The sequence below is a fragment of the Lithobates pipiens genome, unplaced genomic scaffold (assembly GCF_037356315.1).
Source record: "Lithobates pipiens isolate NorthernLeopardFrog02 unplaced genomic scaffold, aLitPip1_a1.2 Scaffold_1, whole genome shotgun sequence".
NCBI lineage: Eukaryota > Metazoa > Chordata > Amphibia > Anura > Ranidae > Lithobates > Lithobates pipiens.
Genome location: NW_027507685.1, coordinates 138,135,328 through 138,154,535, shown reverse-complemented (window position 1 = coordinate 138,154,535; position 19,208 = coordinate 138,135,328). Strand labels below are relative to the sequence as shown.

Genomic DNA, 19,208 nt, shown 5'->3' with positions numbered 1-19,208 from the left:
GAAGTGAGGGGAAACTCTTCCAAAAGACTTCAGAAACCGCAATAAAAACAGATCCTTTACCACGCTGTGTTCAATAAGGCTTTTAACTAAAGTTGTGCTTTACATTAAAGCTGTAACTTATACAGGGAAGCCAAAGTAAAACTGGACTAACTTCAATGTGCCTGCCACCCAATGAGGTGCTGAATCTTCCAAAAAGTTAGAAAATGGTGACTTTCTAAAAGCCCTTTGTACAGACAAAGGCACACTTCTCCACTTTGTCCTCTATTTAAAATTGATATTCAGCCTTCTCTTTTATTCTTGCACAGTATCCATGCTCCTCTCCTGTACTATAATTGCTTTCACTGCACACAGTCAGCTTCTCACAGTGTGCATTAGAAGTTGCAGCAAGTCAGATAGCGCCCGCCTCATTTCTTGCTTGGAGGACGTCCAGCATAATCCAGCCCTTTACTTTCTAGTCATGCTGTCCCTGGCCCTCCCTTTTCATTTATTTGGTTTCAGCTCTCTTAATCATGAAGGCCCAGCATCAGATGTGGGCATTACCTAGGAGGGTCTGCATCCAGATACAGCCTGCCTTGGAACATCCACCCATCAAGGCATTTTGGCATTTCTATAACTTCTCCCAATAGCCAGCCCACTGCTTGCATCGGGTAGATGGGCTCAGGCATGTTCAGGATCCTAGTCCCAACCCACCTGCCCGATCCTGCCAGGAAGCCGACACTGCACACTGCTAATCACAGGCAGTGAGTCATTTCCGAGTCCACAGATGCACAGACCGGAAAACGTCTCACTGCCTGTGATTAGCGTTGTGCAGTGTCGGCTTCCTGGCAGGATCGGGCAGGCGGGTTGGGACTAGGATTCCAAACATGCCTGAGCCCATCTCTACTCAGGTTACTGTGATATTTCCAGGAAGCTATGTACAGCACGCCACTGTCACCTCCCATCAGCCATGATCTACCTGCATTGCATAGAGAAGCACAGAAACCCAGTGCAGGGCTGGGACAAGGGGGGGGGGGGGGGGCAGCTGCTCTGGGCACAGCAGAGGGGAAGAGAATGGACACAGGGCAATAAACTCATTCTATGACATGCATTAATAGTGGGGACGCAGTCCCGCATCCTTACTGACCCAGTTCTGACATTATTGGGTCCAAAGGCATGTAATGACATCCTTTTTTTTTTTTTTTTATGTAATTAGCATCTTATTGAAAGGAGGAGGGGGGACATGGATAGGCTCCACAGAGTCAGTTACTGTAGTTTTTCTGCCAATGCTCCTGAAAAATGTGTCAGTAAAAGCACTTTAACTTACCTGACCCTCCTTACCTCTGGCAGAAGGTCCCCCCCCCCCGTGCTCCGCCAGGGAACCGTCTCTAAGCATCTTCACATCCAATGCAGTGTTATGGTTGCTGAGCTAATCTTGATAATGTTCAGGACCTTTAGACTGCAAGGGTTAATTTTTAGGCTTTCTTGGAGTTGGGTTTTAATAACTACTGCATTATGCTTGTTGTGGTTTACACAATAGAAAGGTGCTGTGTTTCTAAAATTGCTAAAGGAATTTATTTCATTTTAATTCATTTTTACTACAAGCAGTGGTGGCCCATCCATATGGGGCACATTGGCGCCGCCTCACCTATCCATGCATCCAGCCCCCTAATCTACATGCGGTGCACTGGATGCATGGATTCCAATCGTGGATTTTTTTTTAAGCACATGATTAGAACCAGAGGCTCTAATAGGCTTCAAAAAAGGGTGGGCTCAGGGCGCAGTGTGTGACAATAGCGAATATTTTCCTCCTAGCCAATCAGGAAGCGAGCCTCGTTTCCCGATTGGCCGAAAGGAGAAGCGTTCCAATTGTCCTAGGAGGAGGTGGGAGGAGACACTGTAATGCTGAGGAGAAGCAAAGGTGAAGCTGCCACCCATCGCCCGCACCATTGATGGGGTAAGTGCCAGGCTGGGAAACGACCAGAGGGGGAGGGGTGGTTGCGGATGACCTGACTGGGGGGGGCACTGTTTCTCCCCCCACCCAGAAATGTACCACCAGCCACCACTGACCGCAAGGCATGACATACTTTAATGACACACCATGGACATCATGGGGATCAGTAGGGGGGGTATTCCAATCAGGTTATGATTGGGTAATACTGTGTTTTACAGTACCATCGATAACCTTCCTGTTTAAATAAAATAAAAAATAAAATAGTATTTACGCTTGACCATTTCTCCTCTTTAACATGTTATAATAGCTGAGCAAGCCGGAATTTAAAAAAAAACCTCTGCTCACATGTAGTAAGTGCTATACATCTTGTTCTTTATGTGTCGTTTATGATGAAGTGGAGCTGACTCACAGTGGTTCTCAAGTGAGAATATTCAGAATATTCTGATGTTTCATTTGCATGTTAGAGGCCTACAACCTTTAAAGACCTAAACAGATTTCCTATTAGCAACTACTGAAAAGTCATACCGATGCACATATTTTTGCAGGTTGCAGAAGGTGTTGGTTGTCCTGTTAACGAAACGAAGGCCCTTGCTGACTGCTTGCGTAAAACAGACCCCAGAGCCATTACTCTGGCCTATCATCTGGACTTCAATAACCTAAAGTGTAAGTACTCAGTGCTCAAAAAAAATTAAGGAAATATGGTAAAAGAATTGAAGTTTAACTCCAGGCAAACGGCTAAATACACAGATTAAGGGATAAGTTATTCTTCTTTACGGTGTAACATGTTACTATACAGCAGCTCCCTCTCCCCCAGTAACCCCCACCTATCTGTTGTCAAAACTTGACACGTCTGTGTGAGACTACACACATTACTAGACACAAGTCCTGTCTGACACCATGGCAGACGGCTTGTAGTTTTCAATGGACTGCTAGGGCGCTGATGAACACCCTTGCGTTCACTTTTTCTGCAGCTCTGAAACTGACAGCTCATACAGAGGTAGGAAGAGAATACAGCAGCCTGATATTGCACCTGTGAGCCGATGGTGGGTGCGATTCTTCTTCTTTCTTTTTTTTTTAAAAGGTGAACTTCACATTTAAATACATATATGAGAACTGTTTTACCTGCCAGACTATTTATATTTCTATCCATCCTGACCTGAGAATTACACAGATCTCCCACACAGCACAGTCCTGACTGACAGCAGATCATTCTCTGCTGCAGTTTCACTTAACAGGTCTCCTAACCACCTAAAGACTGGACAGTGAAAAGAGAAGCAGAAATGCAGCACACTGGCTCCTTGTGCTGCTTTTCCCTACCTTTTTTGAGCTATGATGTACAGGGACAGCAAATGGTTAATAGCTTGTCAAATTCAGGTACTTGGTCTGCTTGTGTATGTATGTATTTATTAATAAATACAGAACTGCATTATTCTATGTCTTTTATATCTGGAGGTCTTCTTTAATTTTCTTTTATTTATGCAAATATATTGCTGACCTTTCCTTCTGAAAATACTATGTTCTCTTTATTTGGCTGACTCTCCGGCATTGCTGCCACAAAACAAGCAAAGAATTAAGCAATTTGTATTTTTTTAACATTCATTTTTTGCATGCATTTTCTTTGACTCAAAAACATTGAAGCCAAGACATAGCCAGGCAACTAGCAGTTTTAGAGAGAGACCAACAATGCAGCCTGCATATTTTTCTAATGTCCGGTGCAGAAAGCAACTCTTTTGGCCATTTTAAGTCTTTCAAATTAAAAGTTTAACACAAGGCTCACTTGCCCACTATCCATCAAGAGCTCTCTTCTTATTATGCTCTCTCTGGATAGTGGGCCAGTTGGTCTGTGCTGGCTTTGCTCATACAAAGTCATTGTTGCTCCACCAGACTTTTAATGTTTGATTATATGGCTTGACCACTGTGCTTTTTACACAAGGGCCTATTTTTATCTGGATGACTGGTAGACTCAGCCATGCTCTCTTCATTTTCTGCAGATCCCCTGGTACATTATCTGGCTTTCTCTCCAGTCGTTGATGGCGATTTCCTCCCAGATGAGCCCAGGAATCTGTTTGGCAATGCTGCTAATGTGGACTATATGGCCGGAGTAAATAATATGGATGGGCACCTATTTGCTGGGATTGATATGCCAGCTATAAACAGGCCTTTACAGAAGATTTATAAGTGGGTGCTAATAACAATGTAAACTGTTGTCGTTCATATCACTTGAGTTTTTGGCAATTCCTTTCCCAGAGCTTTAAATTGTTCTTGCTGACCTTCTGAGAATGCAGAAAAGAGGAGCATTTAATTAGCCAAACAATACTTTCACTTTATTTACATATAATGCAGACCCCAAACAATACTTCCACTTTATATATAATGCAGACCCCAAATAATAGTTTCACTTTACTTATATACAATGCAGACCCCAAACCCTCACCATTACATCATGGGTCAAAGAAGGTAGAGCAGTATATGTTCCCATTACATTATGGGATTTGACCTTCTTTCTTTTGTATGGCTGTTGGGGAAACACACTGAGGGAAAAAAATCCAATTTGTGCACGTGTATGGCAGTTAGAAGTACATTATTTACAGGGTTGTGCCATCCATGAGGTCAATTGAGGCAGCTGCCTCAGATGGCAATCATAGAGACCTGATGGGCTGTAGCACTTAGTACAAATAAGTGGTCACTGCTTCCACCTATAACTGGGCACTGCAGCAAGGAGCATTGAAAGGGCAACACATGTAAAACAAAACCAAAGAAATTTCCAAACTCAACTTACCGACCAGACTGCGAACTACCAAATTTGTCTGTCTAACATTATGTGTTAAAAATAGGGGTTTAGTTGCACACATTTGCAAATGCATGCGTAAGCCACAGAGCCCCAGCAAGGCACCCCATTTTTTTGTGGAACTAACTCTAATTTTTGTGAGTCTCCAACAATGGAAGCACATGCATTTTAATGGACAGTTTGAGGGCAGGTAATCCTGGAGGGAGCCCACCCCTCCTTAAAGGCACAGGGGTTCACTGAACACCCAGCACATAGCACTATGGTAGCAAAGGTGTCAGTGTGTTACCTGGCCAATATAATTGCAAACGGCTGTAGCACTTAGGATGGAGTCTCCATACTGGAAACTGTGCATTTATAGCCCTGTGTATGTTAAGCCCATAGGCCGCACAGTGTCATTGGCTGTTATGTCATGTCATTGGTTGTTATGGAGCAGGCAACTCACTGCACTAGAGCTGCATGATTAATCGCCATTTCTGTGATTCTATGTAAACAGTGCAGAGCCGAGCTGTCAAAAAAAAAGGTCAACAAATGTTTATCAACATTCCTCAGCGCTGAGAGATAGAGTAGAGAGAAGATACAAAGTATCTTTTAGTTCTTTTTAGATCAAAGGGAAGAACTTTGGTCTGTAAATGAGGGCAGTTTAACCACTTAAAAACAAAACATTTTTTGACACTTGTTGCTTACAAGTTAAAATCAGTATTTTTTGTTAGAAAATTACTTAGAACCCCCAAACATTATATTATATATATATATATATATATATATATATATACTTTTTAGCAGAGACCCTGGAGAATAAAATGGCATGGCATTTGTTGCAAAATTTTATGTCACACTGTGTTTGCGCAGCAGTCTTTCAAACACAGTTTTTTGGGAAAAAATACACTTCAATTAATTCAAAAAAACAAAACAAAACAAAAAATGGTAAAGTTAGCCCATTTTTTTTATAAAGTGAAAGATGATGTTACGCCGCAAAAATTGTGATCTTTATTCTAAGCAAAACAATTTGGGATTCTCATTTTATCCAGAATTGTGGAGCTCTAGCCTGCACCATAACAACCATTGACACTGTCACCTGTGTCCTAGTGAGTAATGCCGCTGTGCAGCTTTGGTCACAAGCATCCTAGAACCAAACCCTGAAATAATAGCTGCCTCAGTCCAGATTCTTCCATATTAGTAAAGGTGCACTTACTTGGTCTACAGTCAAATTTGAAGGAAATTACCATATGCTTGAATATGCATATCTATATTCTAGAATTGTAAAGTTTACTTTTAGTAGAACTGAATGCATGCAGGGCCCCCAAGGCTTTTATCATAATGTGCAAGTACGCACAGCATATGTGCACATTATTGCACACCTCCAGTGATATGATGGCAGTGCTCTACCTTGACATTATATCACTTCCATTGACATTCTCCTGGTCATCTTCTGGTTTCAGACTCAGTGGCAGACAGGGGATTGGACAAAAATATGGAAACATTACATGATTTGCAGGTGTGACAGTGGCAACATGTTTCGCATTGAAAGGGGAAGTGATGTAACATGTGACAGTAGGCGGCAAAAACTCCAAACATACAAAAAAGACCAAACTGGATTAATAATGGCCGTAGCCTTATTTATTGATTGTCACAAATATAAACAATTAACCATTCACCATAGCTCTTGGTTTGAAATTAAACAAAAGAGTAGGGCGCTCTTTAAATTTCCATCTGGCGATGATCCCCATCAGCCTCCTGCTTAAATAGAGGTCTTGACAATTTCTGGAATGTTCTGGGTGGTCAGGTTACTCTAAATAACCTGTCCTGGAGGACCCCCCAGAACTTCCACAACGTTCCCAATCAGCTGACCTTTTTTGACGTATTGCAAAACCCCCCATTGAAATCAATCAATGGGGGGCTTGAAACTCCTACTGCCACCATCCCACAAGGGAAATGGGGGGGCTTAAAACGGGCTATCCCCCTTTCCTCACATTCTTTTGCTTCCGCTGTGAGCCTGTGTCCACAAAAACTGTGTGGAGGGAACTCCATAAGCAAAACCTTCACGGGTGAGCTGCAATTGCCAAACCGCTAGTGACGGATAGTAATGCTCCAAAGAAGAGAGAGTGGGACGACACCCATAAATTGTGGACTATTGATCAATGCAAGACTGTATTGTGGTCTGATGAATCAAGCTGCACACTGTTCCCAACCACCGGACATGTTTACGTGTGGCAAACACCATCCCAAGCTTATGACCAGGACTGTTTTGTGCCAACTGTAAAGATTGGTGGCGGTGCAATCATTGTTTAGGCAACCGTATCTTGGTATTTTGCAAACCTCATCATCACCTTGAAAGGTAGAGTCACTGCCAGCAACTATGTACAAATTTTGTCTGATCATGAGCGCCCCAAGGTGCAGACATTGGGGTTGATTTACTAAGGCAAATAAACTGTGCACTTGGAACTGCAGTGGCTGTATATCTGAGGGGAAGATCTGGAATGAGAAGAAGCTCTGATTTCTATCATCCAATCATGTACAAGCAAAAATTCATTTTTTTTTTTTTTCAGATCTACAGCAGGTGCACTTCCAAGTGCACTTGTAGTGCAAAGTGGATTTGCCTTTAGTAAATAAACCCCAGAGTTTCCCAAAGACAGCACCATTTACCAAGATGATGATGCTCCGATTCACACTGCTTGTGTTGTCAAATCATGGTTTGATGAGCATGCAGACGAAGTCTCACACCTTCTCTGGGCGCCACGGTCACCAGACCTCAATATCATAGAGCCACTATCATCAATTTTGGAGAAAAGGGGCTCGTTTTCCGCCTTTAGCATCTTTGTGAGACCTAAATGATTTTTGCATGAAGAGCGGTATCAGCTTCTATTATCTACCATCTAAGAATTAGATTTGTAAATTCCCTGGAGAATTGAGGCCGTCTTGGATGCCAAACACCATAATAATTAACAATTTTGTTCTTTTACCTGGTTTACCATATTTTTGTCCAACCCTTGTATCACCCATGCCATGCATCATGTGCAGGCTCACAGGGGCCTCTAATGTCCTGGGGCCCCATTACCAATAGCGGCTTCCCCTGACTTTAATGGGCCCAGAAATCCCAGTAGCCTGATAATAGCCAAGGTACTTTCAGGGCAGTTCCCTTGGTGGGTTCCAGGTCTGGGTTCCAGGTCTGTGGACAGTGCCTAAAGCCGCGTACACACGGGCAGACTGTATGGCCTACTTAGTCCGTCATACAATCCGACGGACAGTCCGTCATACTTTCGAATGAACGGACTTGACCACACACGGATGCACAAACAGTCCGTCGAAAGCTTGCGCGATGACGTGTACAGCACGTACGACGGGACTAGAAATAGGAAGTCCAATACACAGCAATGCACCCTTTCGCCGTGTAAATCCTTTCTGAGCATGCGCCATTCTTAGTCCGTCGAACTAGCCTACTCACGAGCGGATTGTCCGCTGAACCAAAGTATGACGGACAGAATTTCGAAAAATCCGAAATACTTAGTACGCCAGACTGCACGCTGAAAAAGTCAGCTGAAGCCCACACACGAGCGGACTGTCCGCTGAAATGTATTTCGACGGACTAAGTAGGCCATACAGTCCGCCCGTGTGTACGCGGCATAAGAGTACTGTATAGTTCTGCTGCAAGGACTACAGGAATCGGCATGTCCAGAGGAGCTTCTGTTTCAGGAAATGTAACCACTGACCACCAATGAATGGGGACCATTTTTACTGACACCAATAAATTGGTCCCTTCACCCAATGAAACCAATGTAATTGGAGATCTTCTCCCACTGAAAACCAATCTTTCACTGAATCGATCACCAATGTAAGGGGGGAATCTACACTAACCACCAGTTTAAGAGATTAATTTATATCTAATACCATTGTAAAGGGGGAATGTAAAATTACCACAAACGCGATAGCGGTGTTTACACCAACCATCATTATATTGTAGGAATTGGTTGACAGTGTAAATACTCCCTTTCAATGGTGATCTCTGTAAATACTGAGATGATGAACAAATGTTTTTTTTTTTTTGTTGTTTTTTTTTTTGGTAAATTGACTTTAATGTAGTATAACATTTATTTTTTTGCAATATTTACCACAGGGAACTATTATATTGTCAGTATGTACTGCAAATGTGGTGTTTAACTGTAGCTAATTGACATTTCAAATATTTCTTGCAATGTTTCATATAAAATACAAACGTCACATGTGATCAACTTTAATTAATTGGCCCCTCTGATGCTTATCCGGGCAGCTACAAATTTCTGTTGTGCCAAGGTCCCATTGAACTGAAATGGCTCCAACAATAAACAGTGTTTCCTTTTTAAGGAACACTGTTTTCGTTTTATTTTTGTTGGTCCTTTGTTGCATCTCAGTGCTGCTGATCTTCTCCAGTCTCTTTCAAGAACTTGGTCTACATGCTCTCACTCTAGTGCGGGCTGAACACTTTTACTTCCTGATGGTGACAGTGGCAGACCATGCCTGTACAATGTGTGTTGGCAAGGCCACTTTAAGTCTTCACTAGGGTCAAAGATGATGGTGTAGGAGCACATCTGGGAGATTGTAGTCACCAAATAGCAAAAAGTGGCTAAGCAAGGACCTTCATGGCAGGATCACCAAGTATTATAATGAAAACGGCAGATTTAAAAAAAGCCCTAAAGTGACACTAACTAATTTCAATGTCTAAAATATCTCAGTATTTTTCTTATTCTTCTGCATTCTCGCTCAATATAACTGATATGATATACTTCTTTGATTAATGGGAGGGCTGGGGCACAATGCCCTTGAAGCCCATCCACCATCAACCAACCTCAGTTACGAAATTTGACCGTGGAGACACAGAATAAATCACACTCTAATAAACTTTAATGAGCCACGTTTTCCGCTAGTAAAGATATTGGAGAATATAGACACTTTGTAATTTAACACACGTAGAGTCATCTATATTTTGGACTTGGATAACTTAATAAAAAAAATCATTGAACTAGAAAATTACTAACATTTTACAGCTTGTATGAGATTTTAGTGATTGGGTTTAGATTCACTTTAAATATAGTCCCCTCTGATATTATGCATTGTGTAACAACTCTTTCAGGGAAGAGGTGCTTAAGCTGGTCCAGGGGCTGACCCTTCCTAAAGGATCTTCCGCGCTGGATATCGCTTTTGAACTCTACACGAACCAATGGGGAGCAAACCCAGATCAGGAGGTCATGAAGAAGACAGTGGTTGATGTGGAGACTGATTACATCTTCCTGGTTCCAACACAGGAGGCTCTGGCTCTTCATTATATACATGCACAGTAAGTACTGACAGCTAAATGTTATGTAAGTAATAAAGTTAGAAGTGGTCTGCGTATACTGTAATATAAAGAAGCCCATACTGTACATGCTCAAAGGTTGGACGCGTTCTCAGTTTATTCTCTGATCATCAAAAGCTATTGTATAGCTAAGAGATAAGAGTTAGATCAGGTGTCAGTTTCCTGGAACAATGCACTTCTATATTTTAGGCATTCAAGGTTACTGTTGGCTATATGTCCAGAAGACTTAAGCCCCATACACACTATTAGATTTTCTGCAGACTTTTGTCTTCAGATTTACCAAAACCATATAATATGTGGTCAAACCTTAAGAGTTTCAATTTGAATGCAATCAAGCAGGCCCTTGCACTACATAAAAATAAATATTCCTGCGCTACCATGAGAAAAGAAATACAATATATAGGACAAAAGAAGGGAACTGCTGCATACACTGAAGTGAATCAAGCCGTATTCACCTACATACAAATAATTCAAGGGGGTGGTGTTGCGCTGTTCTATGTCCTAATCCAGCAGTACTCAGAAGAGAGATAGTATATTACTGTGTTCTCAAAATACCAGCATGAATAAGTGTAGTAGGAAAATTAATACAAGTACTATTGTTTAAAAAAATTGCTTCGTAATAATAATATTATGCAACCAGTACACCAAGACAGTTCAAACAATTCCAAGGTTGCTAATGTAAACAATCCAGAAAAATATGTGCAACGTGAACCAGTGGGAAATGGATAAATATAGACAAATAAATATAAATTGATATCATGCACAAGTGCAAAAAAACACAACGTCCTCTACATCCAGCCCAGCATCAATATTCAAGTAGCAGCAAATATATAAGGTAATTTGATCCAAATGCATAAATATATCAATATCTAAAAAAAAATTAAAAATTAAAAAAGTATTAAAAAAAAATAAAAAAATAATGACAGTAAGTATCAGTGTTCATTCCATATAAAGTGCAAAAAAATATGAGCGGTTTCTCAAGTGCAAGTGCTTCACTGTGCAAATAGTGCAATCTCTCCAATAAAATGTGACAGCATCCAGGTGTTTCTCCACTTCGTGCAAACACACACTGATGAGTAGTGGGCCCTTACCTTGTGGCAAGGGTAATAACCGCATATATAAACACACTGGATGTTTCAAATCCTTCTCCCCATATCCACAGATTATTTATTTTGTCTAGATTTATTTATTTCCCACTGGTTCACGTTGCACTTTAGTACGGATTTTTTCACATTTTTCTGGATTGTTTACATTAGCAACCTTGGAATTGTTTGAACTGTCTTGGTGTACTGGTTGCATAATATTATTACGAAGCAATTTTTTTAAACAATAGTACTTGTATTAGATTATATCCCTTTTTTCCACATCATACTACACTTATTCATGCTGGTATTGAGAATACAGTAATATACTATCCCTCTTCTGAGTATTGCTGGATTATTACATAGAACTGCGCAACACCACCCCCTTGAATCCCTTGCACTACATGGTTTTGGTAAATTTGAAGTCAAAAATCTGCAGAAAAACTAATAGTGTGTATGGAGCCTAGTCTTTGTACTGCGAGAAAGTACCTGGGCAAAGAATACTTTAGAAGGGGACTCTAAGTATATAACTAATACAAGATGTAGTCTCCCAAGAATGGGAAGCTTCATCATTTGCAAATTGTGCTTTTGTGGGTAAACCCAGAAGGATTTATTGAGAGGAGTCACAGGGGTCTCTTGAACCCCCCCCCAAGACCTTTTACAGTCCTCCATAAGGAAACAAAAACCATAGTGCTTCAACAAACACATTTTTGTGCTATTAGTAAAGGCAATTCCTGTATAACAACAGAGTAGCGTCTATGCAAAAAGTTTCCATTATTATTGAGTGCCTAGTATTGCCCTTATCCTGTTAAGTTATAGTCCAGTATACTGTTAGCTTTAAGGGAGACATTGGTTGTTGCACATATCTATTAAGTTAGTATTCAAATGCTCATTTTTTATGCACGCATGCTGTATTGAAGCCTCGTGTACACAGGGCGTACTATACCGTACGCCTCTGCAGGGCTGCGTTTACCCACACAGAACACCAATGCAGGCCATCCCATTGATGTCAATTGGGGCACTGAGGCTGCACGAACACAGCCGCTGTGTCCCAGTATGACATTCCTGTGTCTCCTCAAACTCAGTTTCTATTTTTGGGACATACACCAGTCCCCACACCTATTTTTTTATTTTTTTATTTTTTAGTCTATGTTGGTACAAAAACCTACAATGAAAAAATTTGCATGTGAACACACACAAAAAAGTGCACTTAAGGGTGTGCTTTAGTTCACCCCTGAAGGAGAAGGACTTCTACCCTGACCCCTGGGGCGCAAGGCTCCTGATGGGGACATGGGTATACAGGGATTTACATGGTCTGCCTAGCCAGAAGGCCTGGCAGACCCCATTCTTCTGACATAGCAAAAGCCATCCCCCGAATACTAAGTGAAGGGGAGCTCTCCCAAAGAGAGACCCCCCCCTCCAGAGGCAGGGGAGGAAGGAGCCTAAGGACTCACACTCTTCATCCATGAAAAACAGTGGGAGAAAAATTAAGAAAGAAAAGTGGCTGTCCCAAATAGTGCACTGGCTGGGCGCTAAGGCTTGGTAAGCAAACATTGCCCCAAACTTTAGCCAAAAGGCCCAGCAGAGGTGCAGTGCATAAGGGAAAGCAAATTTGCTGCTGTGACCATGTGCTCAATTCACACAGTGGGGACCCAAACCCGGGTGTTACTAAGGGCATCCCTAGGACAACCACTCCCAGAAGGCACAGGCACCGGGGACCCGCTGCCTTCCCAGCCCATGGCAAGACAAGGTAGACCGCTAAAACCAGGCGGTAATGGGCTCTTCCAGCTTTTTTTCGGGGGATTACACCCATGCCCCAACTGCCTGTGGGTGCCCTGGTTTCTATTCCAGCCGGTACTAACCTTCCAAACCCATATCACTCCAGCAGATTTGCATAGCCACCACCCCAACCTTGGTCAGGTCAGGATATAGTAGCAAAGCGCCTTCACTGGATCACTGATAAGAACAGATACTACGCTTGATCTTAGCCAAAAGGCTGAAAAGCGATCACACTGATTTTTTTTCTTTTTTTTTAAAAGCCCGCAGCGTGTAAAACACACAAAAACTCCACCCGGTGCCAAAAGTGCACACACATAAAGAGTGAGCACAAAACCTGCAATGGTCCTCCAAAAGAAGGACCTCACCATGATCCTCCGGGGCCTTGGACTCCAGATGGGGACTGAGGTACTCGCTATGGCCCGTCTGGTTGAAACCAGATGGACCCCGTTCTCTGGAAGGTCTGCCGAAACAGACCCACTCAAGTACTAGGTAGGGCTCCCCCGAAAGGAGACCCCATGAGAGAGATGGCGAACCAAGCCAGATGGTTATGTCCACCCCCTCCTAAGACTTTCAGGGCAGGCCCAAGGACACACACCCTACTGGTCACACAGTATCAAATGTGTACACATCAAACAAAAAAAGTTTAAAACGGTGATGAACGCGGGATTAATAAATAAAAGAAGGTAGGGAAGAAGGAAGTGGAGTTAAGTGAAAGTGACCATTGTGCTGGACAATGGTCGGCCCCTTAGGCCAGGAATAAAAAATTCCTCTGGTCCTAGCCAAAAGGCCTGGCCCAAGAGGCAAGTGTGAAAAAGTGTGTATGGTGCAATGACCAAGGTGCCACTAAAACTCAGTGCCCCCCACACTGTGAGAATTATGGCACCCACATGCACCATAGGCTTTCTCCAACCCCTAACCATAAGGCTTCATCACCACTCCCATCACTCCTGCCTAATTACATTAGGAAATATTACCCTCCCCCGGTGGCAAAGGGGGGCAAGTGTTCTTTTCCAAAAAACTAACAGGAACAGGAACTACACAAATCTAGGCCAGAAGGCCAGGGACCCGACCCTTTGGCTAGACCCTGTGCTTCTCTTCCGGCTTTCTCTAAAGGAGACCTATTAATGCCCCTCGGTAATCCTTCGAGCAGTCCGCTTTCGGCTCTCCCTGATACTAACTGTCCGGGTTACCATTACGCCAAGTGGATTTACATAGCCACCCCACCACCCCTAACTCACTGCCGTGGATACGGGACAGTTAGCACAGCGCCACCACTTGGCAACTCATAAGCACAGATACTATGCTTGATCTTAGCCAAAAGGCAGAGAAGCCCTTAGACAAGCCCCTAACATGGGGGGGTGCTTTGGGGTAGGGGGGCCTCTGCTCACCATGTTGATGGGGACAAGGGCCTCATCCCCACAACCCTGGTCTGTGGGGGTCTGTGGATGGGGGGCTTATCGGAATTTGGGGCCCCCAGATCCCATCCCTTCCCTCTATGTGAATAAGTATGGGGTACATAGTAACCCTACCCATTCACCTAAAAAGTGAATAAAGACAGTACACGAGTTTTTGACAATTCCTTTATTAAAAAAATCAAAAACCATGCACCCCCCCCCCCCCCCCCCCGGTGTAGACCCATCATCAATCACACCGCCCCCCCCGCCGCACCGTTGGAACCCAAAAAAGAAAAAAAAATCAGAAAAACCCCTGGCCTCATTTAAGGCTCTCCGCTGACTGCCTGCTCCTCTGACATTTCTTAAAGCGGAGCTCCACCCTAAAGTGGATCTTCCACTCATTGGAACCCTCCCCCCCTCCAGTGCCACAATTGGCACCTTTCAGGGGGGGGGGGGGGATGCAGATACCTGTATAATATAGGTATCTGCACCCACTTCTGGGCATAGATAGCCGCAGATTCTGCGGGTATTTACGCCACTTTCTGCGGGGCCCCCGCTGTCTGCTAGGAAACACACGGATCCCAGAGACAGCAGGGACCATCCTTATTGCGCAGTAGGGAACCGGTGAAGTGAAGCCGCAAGGCTTCACTTCCTCATTCCCATACCGAAGATGGCGTCGGCAGCAACCGAGAGCCGATCGAGAGAATAAGCACACAGATCAGGAGCTCTGACTTTCCTCTGTCGTCACTAATGTGAAAAGAAAAATAATGTTTTGCTATAAGCTTCACCTTCCTCCTCAGCCTCTCCAACTCAAACACCTCAGTCTTCAGAAGAAAAGGGGAAAAGGCCACTCACTGTAAAAAAAATCAAGGCTGCTAGCATTTTCATTCAGATCGGTATTGGCAGCCTCTTTATGCCTTTAAAAATAGGGTTTAAAAAAAGCACAGGAATTCGCTCACAAGTATTTCTGTTTTATTTCAGGAATGCCAATACCTACAGCTACCTGTTTTCCCACCCATCTCGCATGCCTGTGTACCCAAGCTGGATGGGTGCTGATCATGCTGAAGACCTGCAGTATATGTTTGGCAAACCATTCAAGAACACCCTTGCTTATAGGCCACAAGACCGTGACGTCTCCGAAGCCATGATTGCTTACTGGACTAACTTTGCTGCGACTGGGTAAGCTAGCTTTCTTCCACAACAAGGTTGACATTTAGAAACATGATTGGCTTTCTCTCAGAAGAATGGGACTCTGTTATTAAGCAAATCACCTCTATGATTAGGCTAAAGAACGAGCGTGTGGAACTGGGGTCAGGAAAAAGCTGTTTCCATCAGTGCCTCATGTTTTGCTTCAAAACAGAGTCCCTTTTAAAAGTCGGGATGATTTAATCATTGGGCAGTTGATTAACACAAGCTGGATAGCTATACTTTTAAACAGCTTAAACTAACCCCTCAAACTAGGTATAAACCCTTGTACATACCTTAGATCAGAGAGTGACCCAGTTTAGGAGCTGAAGACAACACCAAGCCAGGCAGTTCTCTCATCCTCTTCGGAGCTGTAGAGGCTTTGCAACTTTTTCTGTATAGACCGTAATGGAATAGCCATTTTTTGTAAGCTTGCAAGAAGATGACTTATCCAGTAGAGCCTATAGATAATTGGCATGCATGTCCAGTACTGTATGGCCTGGCATAGGCCATGGCTCCTGTACTGGTCTTCTGCTGATGGTAAGTATAAGGGAGTATAGTGGTATGAGAAGGGCACGGGAGGGGCTTCTAGACTTGGGTTGTTTAAAAGTATTGCTAGTCAGGAAAAGTGAAGTGTTGTCCTAATAAACAATTAGCGGCTTTCATTTGAAATTATTTTCACTTGAAATCTGACTTATGGACACCAGCCCTACCCCTCACAATAATTAACCTGGCTGTCTTTCAAAAAGAACCTGGCTGTCACACACCTCTAGTACTTGACTCTTAACAAAATATTTTGCCATTTTGACAGAGATCCCACCAAAGGAAATTCTAAAGTCCCCACACCTTGGTTGAATTACAACACCCAGTACGGAATGTACCTGGAGATCACCAAGAAAATCACTAGTAAGTCCATGAAACAAGACCTGAGGTCTCCTTACGTCAAGTTTTGGTGCACCACCTACTGCAATTTGCCCAATGCATAATTGTAAAACCCCAATCTGAAATAAAGTGCACATTGCAAAAGTACATTGTGTCTTCGTGTTTCTCTGTCTTTATAATTGTGTTGGAATTTTGACACTGATGTTGGCTGGAGAAGGGCTTGGCATCTTTGCCTAACAGTAATCTTAGTGGTGTAATTTAATGCCAAGCAGAAGCTGCAAAGGCAAACAGATTATGGGGTGTTTAAAATTCAGATAAAAACAACCAATAGAAGCATGCTTCTCCTTTTAAAATCCCTGGTAAGATTATATCTAAAACAAAGTGCATTTTTTAGAACCGCAATAAAAGAACGACAAAGGGAATTCGGAGAGGGTTTAGATCAGTGGCCTCCAAACTCGGGCTGGGGCCTGGATGCGGTCCTTTTCTTGCATTTATCCGACCCTGGGGGCACAATTCCTCTAAATGACACCAAGAATGTGGCCCAATGACACCAATTACATCCACTGATAACAATGTGCTGTGTTCCTGCCGAGCTACAAAAGCTCCAGAACTTTTTTGAGCTTCAGGCGTTTGGCTTCAGGTGACTTGTAGTGGAGATGTGAACCATTTCCATAGAGAATAATTGATTTTTTTTCTCCTCCAGTGTTTAGGAGCTTCAGGCTCCAAAACACTGAGGTGTGAATGGGGCCTAACTTAAGGATGCACGAATACTTTTTCTCACTGCCCTCTACTTTTTGTCTTCCCAATCCTGATAAAATTCACAGTTGCTTATCAGTTCTGAGTAGTGTTCTAGAATTGCTACACCCCCACAATGCGTCAGATGCCCCTTTTGTACAGCCCTTCCCTATTCCCTTTTCTTTTGTTAAGCATGTGGCACAGAACAATTGATGTTCCCAGGCTCCTGCCTTCCCGATAGCAGGAAATTAATAGGTAGGCTATATTCATAATATGCCTATGCACACCTACACAGGTGAAGCAAGTGCAACAAAATTATTTTTCAAATTAAAAAAAAGGAACTAAAGTTGAAGGTCAGTACCATATGTTGTGTATCCCATGGCCAGGTAGATAGAAATAGAGCAGGTGCAGAAATCACAGTACGGAGCTATACAGACTTATACATCATCTTGATTAGCTGTTTAATGTTTGTTGTTGGAATTGGTTATTTACATGCTTTCGGTGGAAATAAAGTGCTTTCTCTCCAATAATATGAGGAAATGATTAGGGACCACCTAAACTTGATATCTTAGCTATGCATTGACGTTGGCCTGCATCGCATCCCAGCATCTTGTATGTCTTATGGACTCCAGGAAAATGATTGCTCCACTCCAAGGAATTTCTGGGGCCTTCCCTGCTTCCTGCAATGGGGTGTAACTTCTCCTGTAACATTCTCTCTAACTTACCACAAATTAAAAATGAATCGTGGTAGGATGAGAAACTCTTTGCATGAATTTTATTTGGGCTTCCTCTGCATGCCTTGGTTTATTCCCGCCACTTAAACATAATGGTAGTTTCTTCAGTTATTCTTGTATGCTGTAGTAGGAAGAATTGGATTGTAAGCTCCTTTCAGGCAGGGAAGTTTTTTTTTACATAAACAGAATCTCTAACCAAAACTTTTTTATGCCTTTGAATAGAGCGAGTAAGGGTTGGAACATCTGTAAGATTTTTGTAATGTCTGTGTCCCTACTGGGGAGATTTTCTCATACTTCCTGTCCTAGAAACACAACAGGAGATGGGGAAAATCAAGTTTTTGATAGTTTAGACTCGCAGGTAACCCATATCTCTGCTTATATGCTGTCACAAGTAATAGCAGAGAAATCAGAGAGCCACACTCACTACAAGAACCCCTAAGACAAGTTCAGACAAGTTTTTTTTATTTATTTTTTTTACACTACTGAATCTTTTTTTTTTTTTTTTTTTTTTTTTTTTTTAACTATTTGAAAAGTTTTACAAATGGACAAGTAGCATTCTATCATGTAAAAAACAAACACAAGAGGGCGCCTCCATCTAGGTGTAGCGATTTATTTAAAAAGACATAAAAAAAACTATTAACTCTGCAGCCGCACTGTGATCCTATGGAGATCTATATGGGTCTATGACAACATCTACTTTTATCTAGTGAGCGCATTTCATTTTAAAAGTTTTTTTTTTTTTATGCCTTTTTAAATAAATCGCTACACATAGATGGAGGCACCACCCTTGTGTGTTTGTTTTTTATATGTGCATTAAGATCTCAAGACCTAATTTGAAAGGAGCTGCTTCCACTTTCCAGGCCCTTTGGGTTCCAGTTAGAGCAGTAGCTTATTTCTTTGTTTTTAGCATTTTATCAGGTGCCTATTTTCTCTTTTTATTTAAATTCCTTATGTTTATTGAAAGAGCACATATAGGTGAAAGATCCTTGACACATCTGTAAAACATAAAGTGGGTGTAGAAAAGAATTACCTCTCTTTTTGAAGCCAATTAGAGCCCCATTGAAATCCATGCATGGAGTAGGGGGCACCCCTGCGCTCCTAATGGACGGGCCGCCACTGCCTACTACAGTGATTTCTAGCTTCCATTGGGATCTTCTATAAAATGGCACATGCATACTTACATTGGTCCAAGCTGAACCTTAATGTAACTGAACGTAAGCTGCCTATTTATTTTTATTTTTTTTGAGTGAGTGAAGAGCAGCATGAGATAGTTTTATGTAAAACCAATGTTTACCCCCCACATACTCTCTATCCAGCTAATACCCATGTTTCCCCTCCACACCTCACTTGCACCAGTGCTTTTGTTTTAAAAA

The 19,208-nt window shown here is 42.5% G+C and overlaps 1 protein-coding gene and 1 pseudogene across 1 annotated transcript in view; one reads left to right on the top strand and one right to left on the bottom strand.

Annotated features, from left to right (window-relative positions):
• Window positions 1-16,513, top strand: part of LOC143975303 (bile salt-activated lipase-like) — a 32,098-nt gene extending 15,585 nt beyond the window's left edge. The window contains exons 6-10 of the mRNA XM_077477567.1: window positions 2,476-2,593; window positions 3,922-4,108; window positions 9,823-10,026; window positions 15,281-15,478; window positions 16,296-16,513. Coding sequence (XP_077333693.1) covers window positions 2,476-2,593; window positions 3,922-4,108; window positions 9,823-10,026; window positions 15,281-15,478; window positions 16,296-16,470 — 882 coding nt within the window. The 3' untranslated portion in view covers window positions 16,471-16,513. The remainder of the gene's footprint in view (window positions 1-2,475; window positions 2,594-3,921; window positions 4,109-9,822; window positions 10,027-15,280; window positions 15,479-16,295) is intronic.
• LOC143989503 (U2 spliceosomal RNA) lies at window positions 13,042-13,134 on the bottom strand (annotated as a pseudogene).
• Window positions 16,514-19,208: the final 2,695 nt, after the last annotated feature.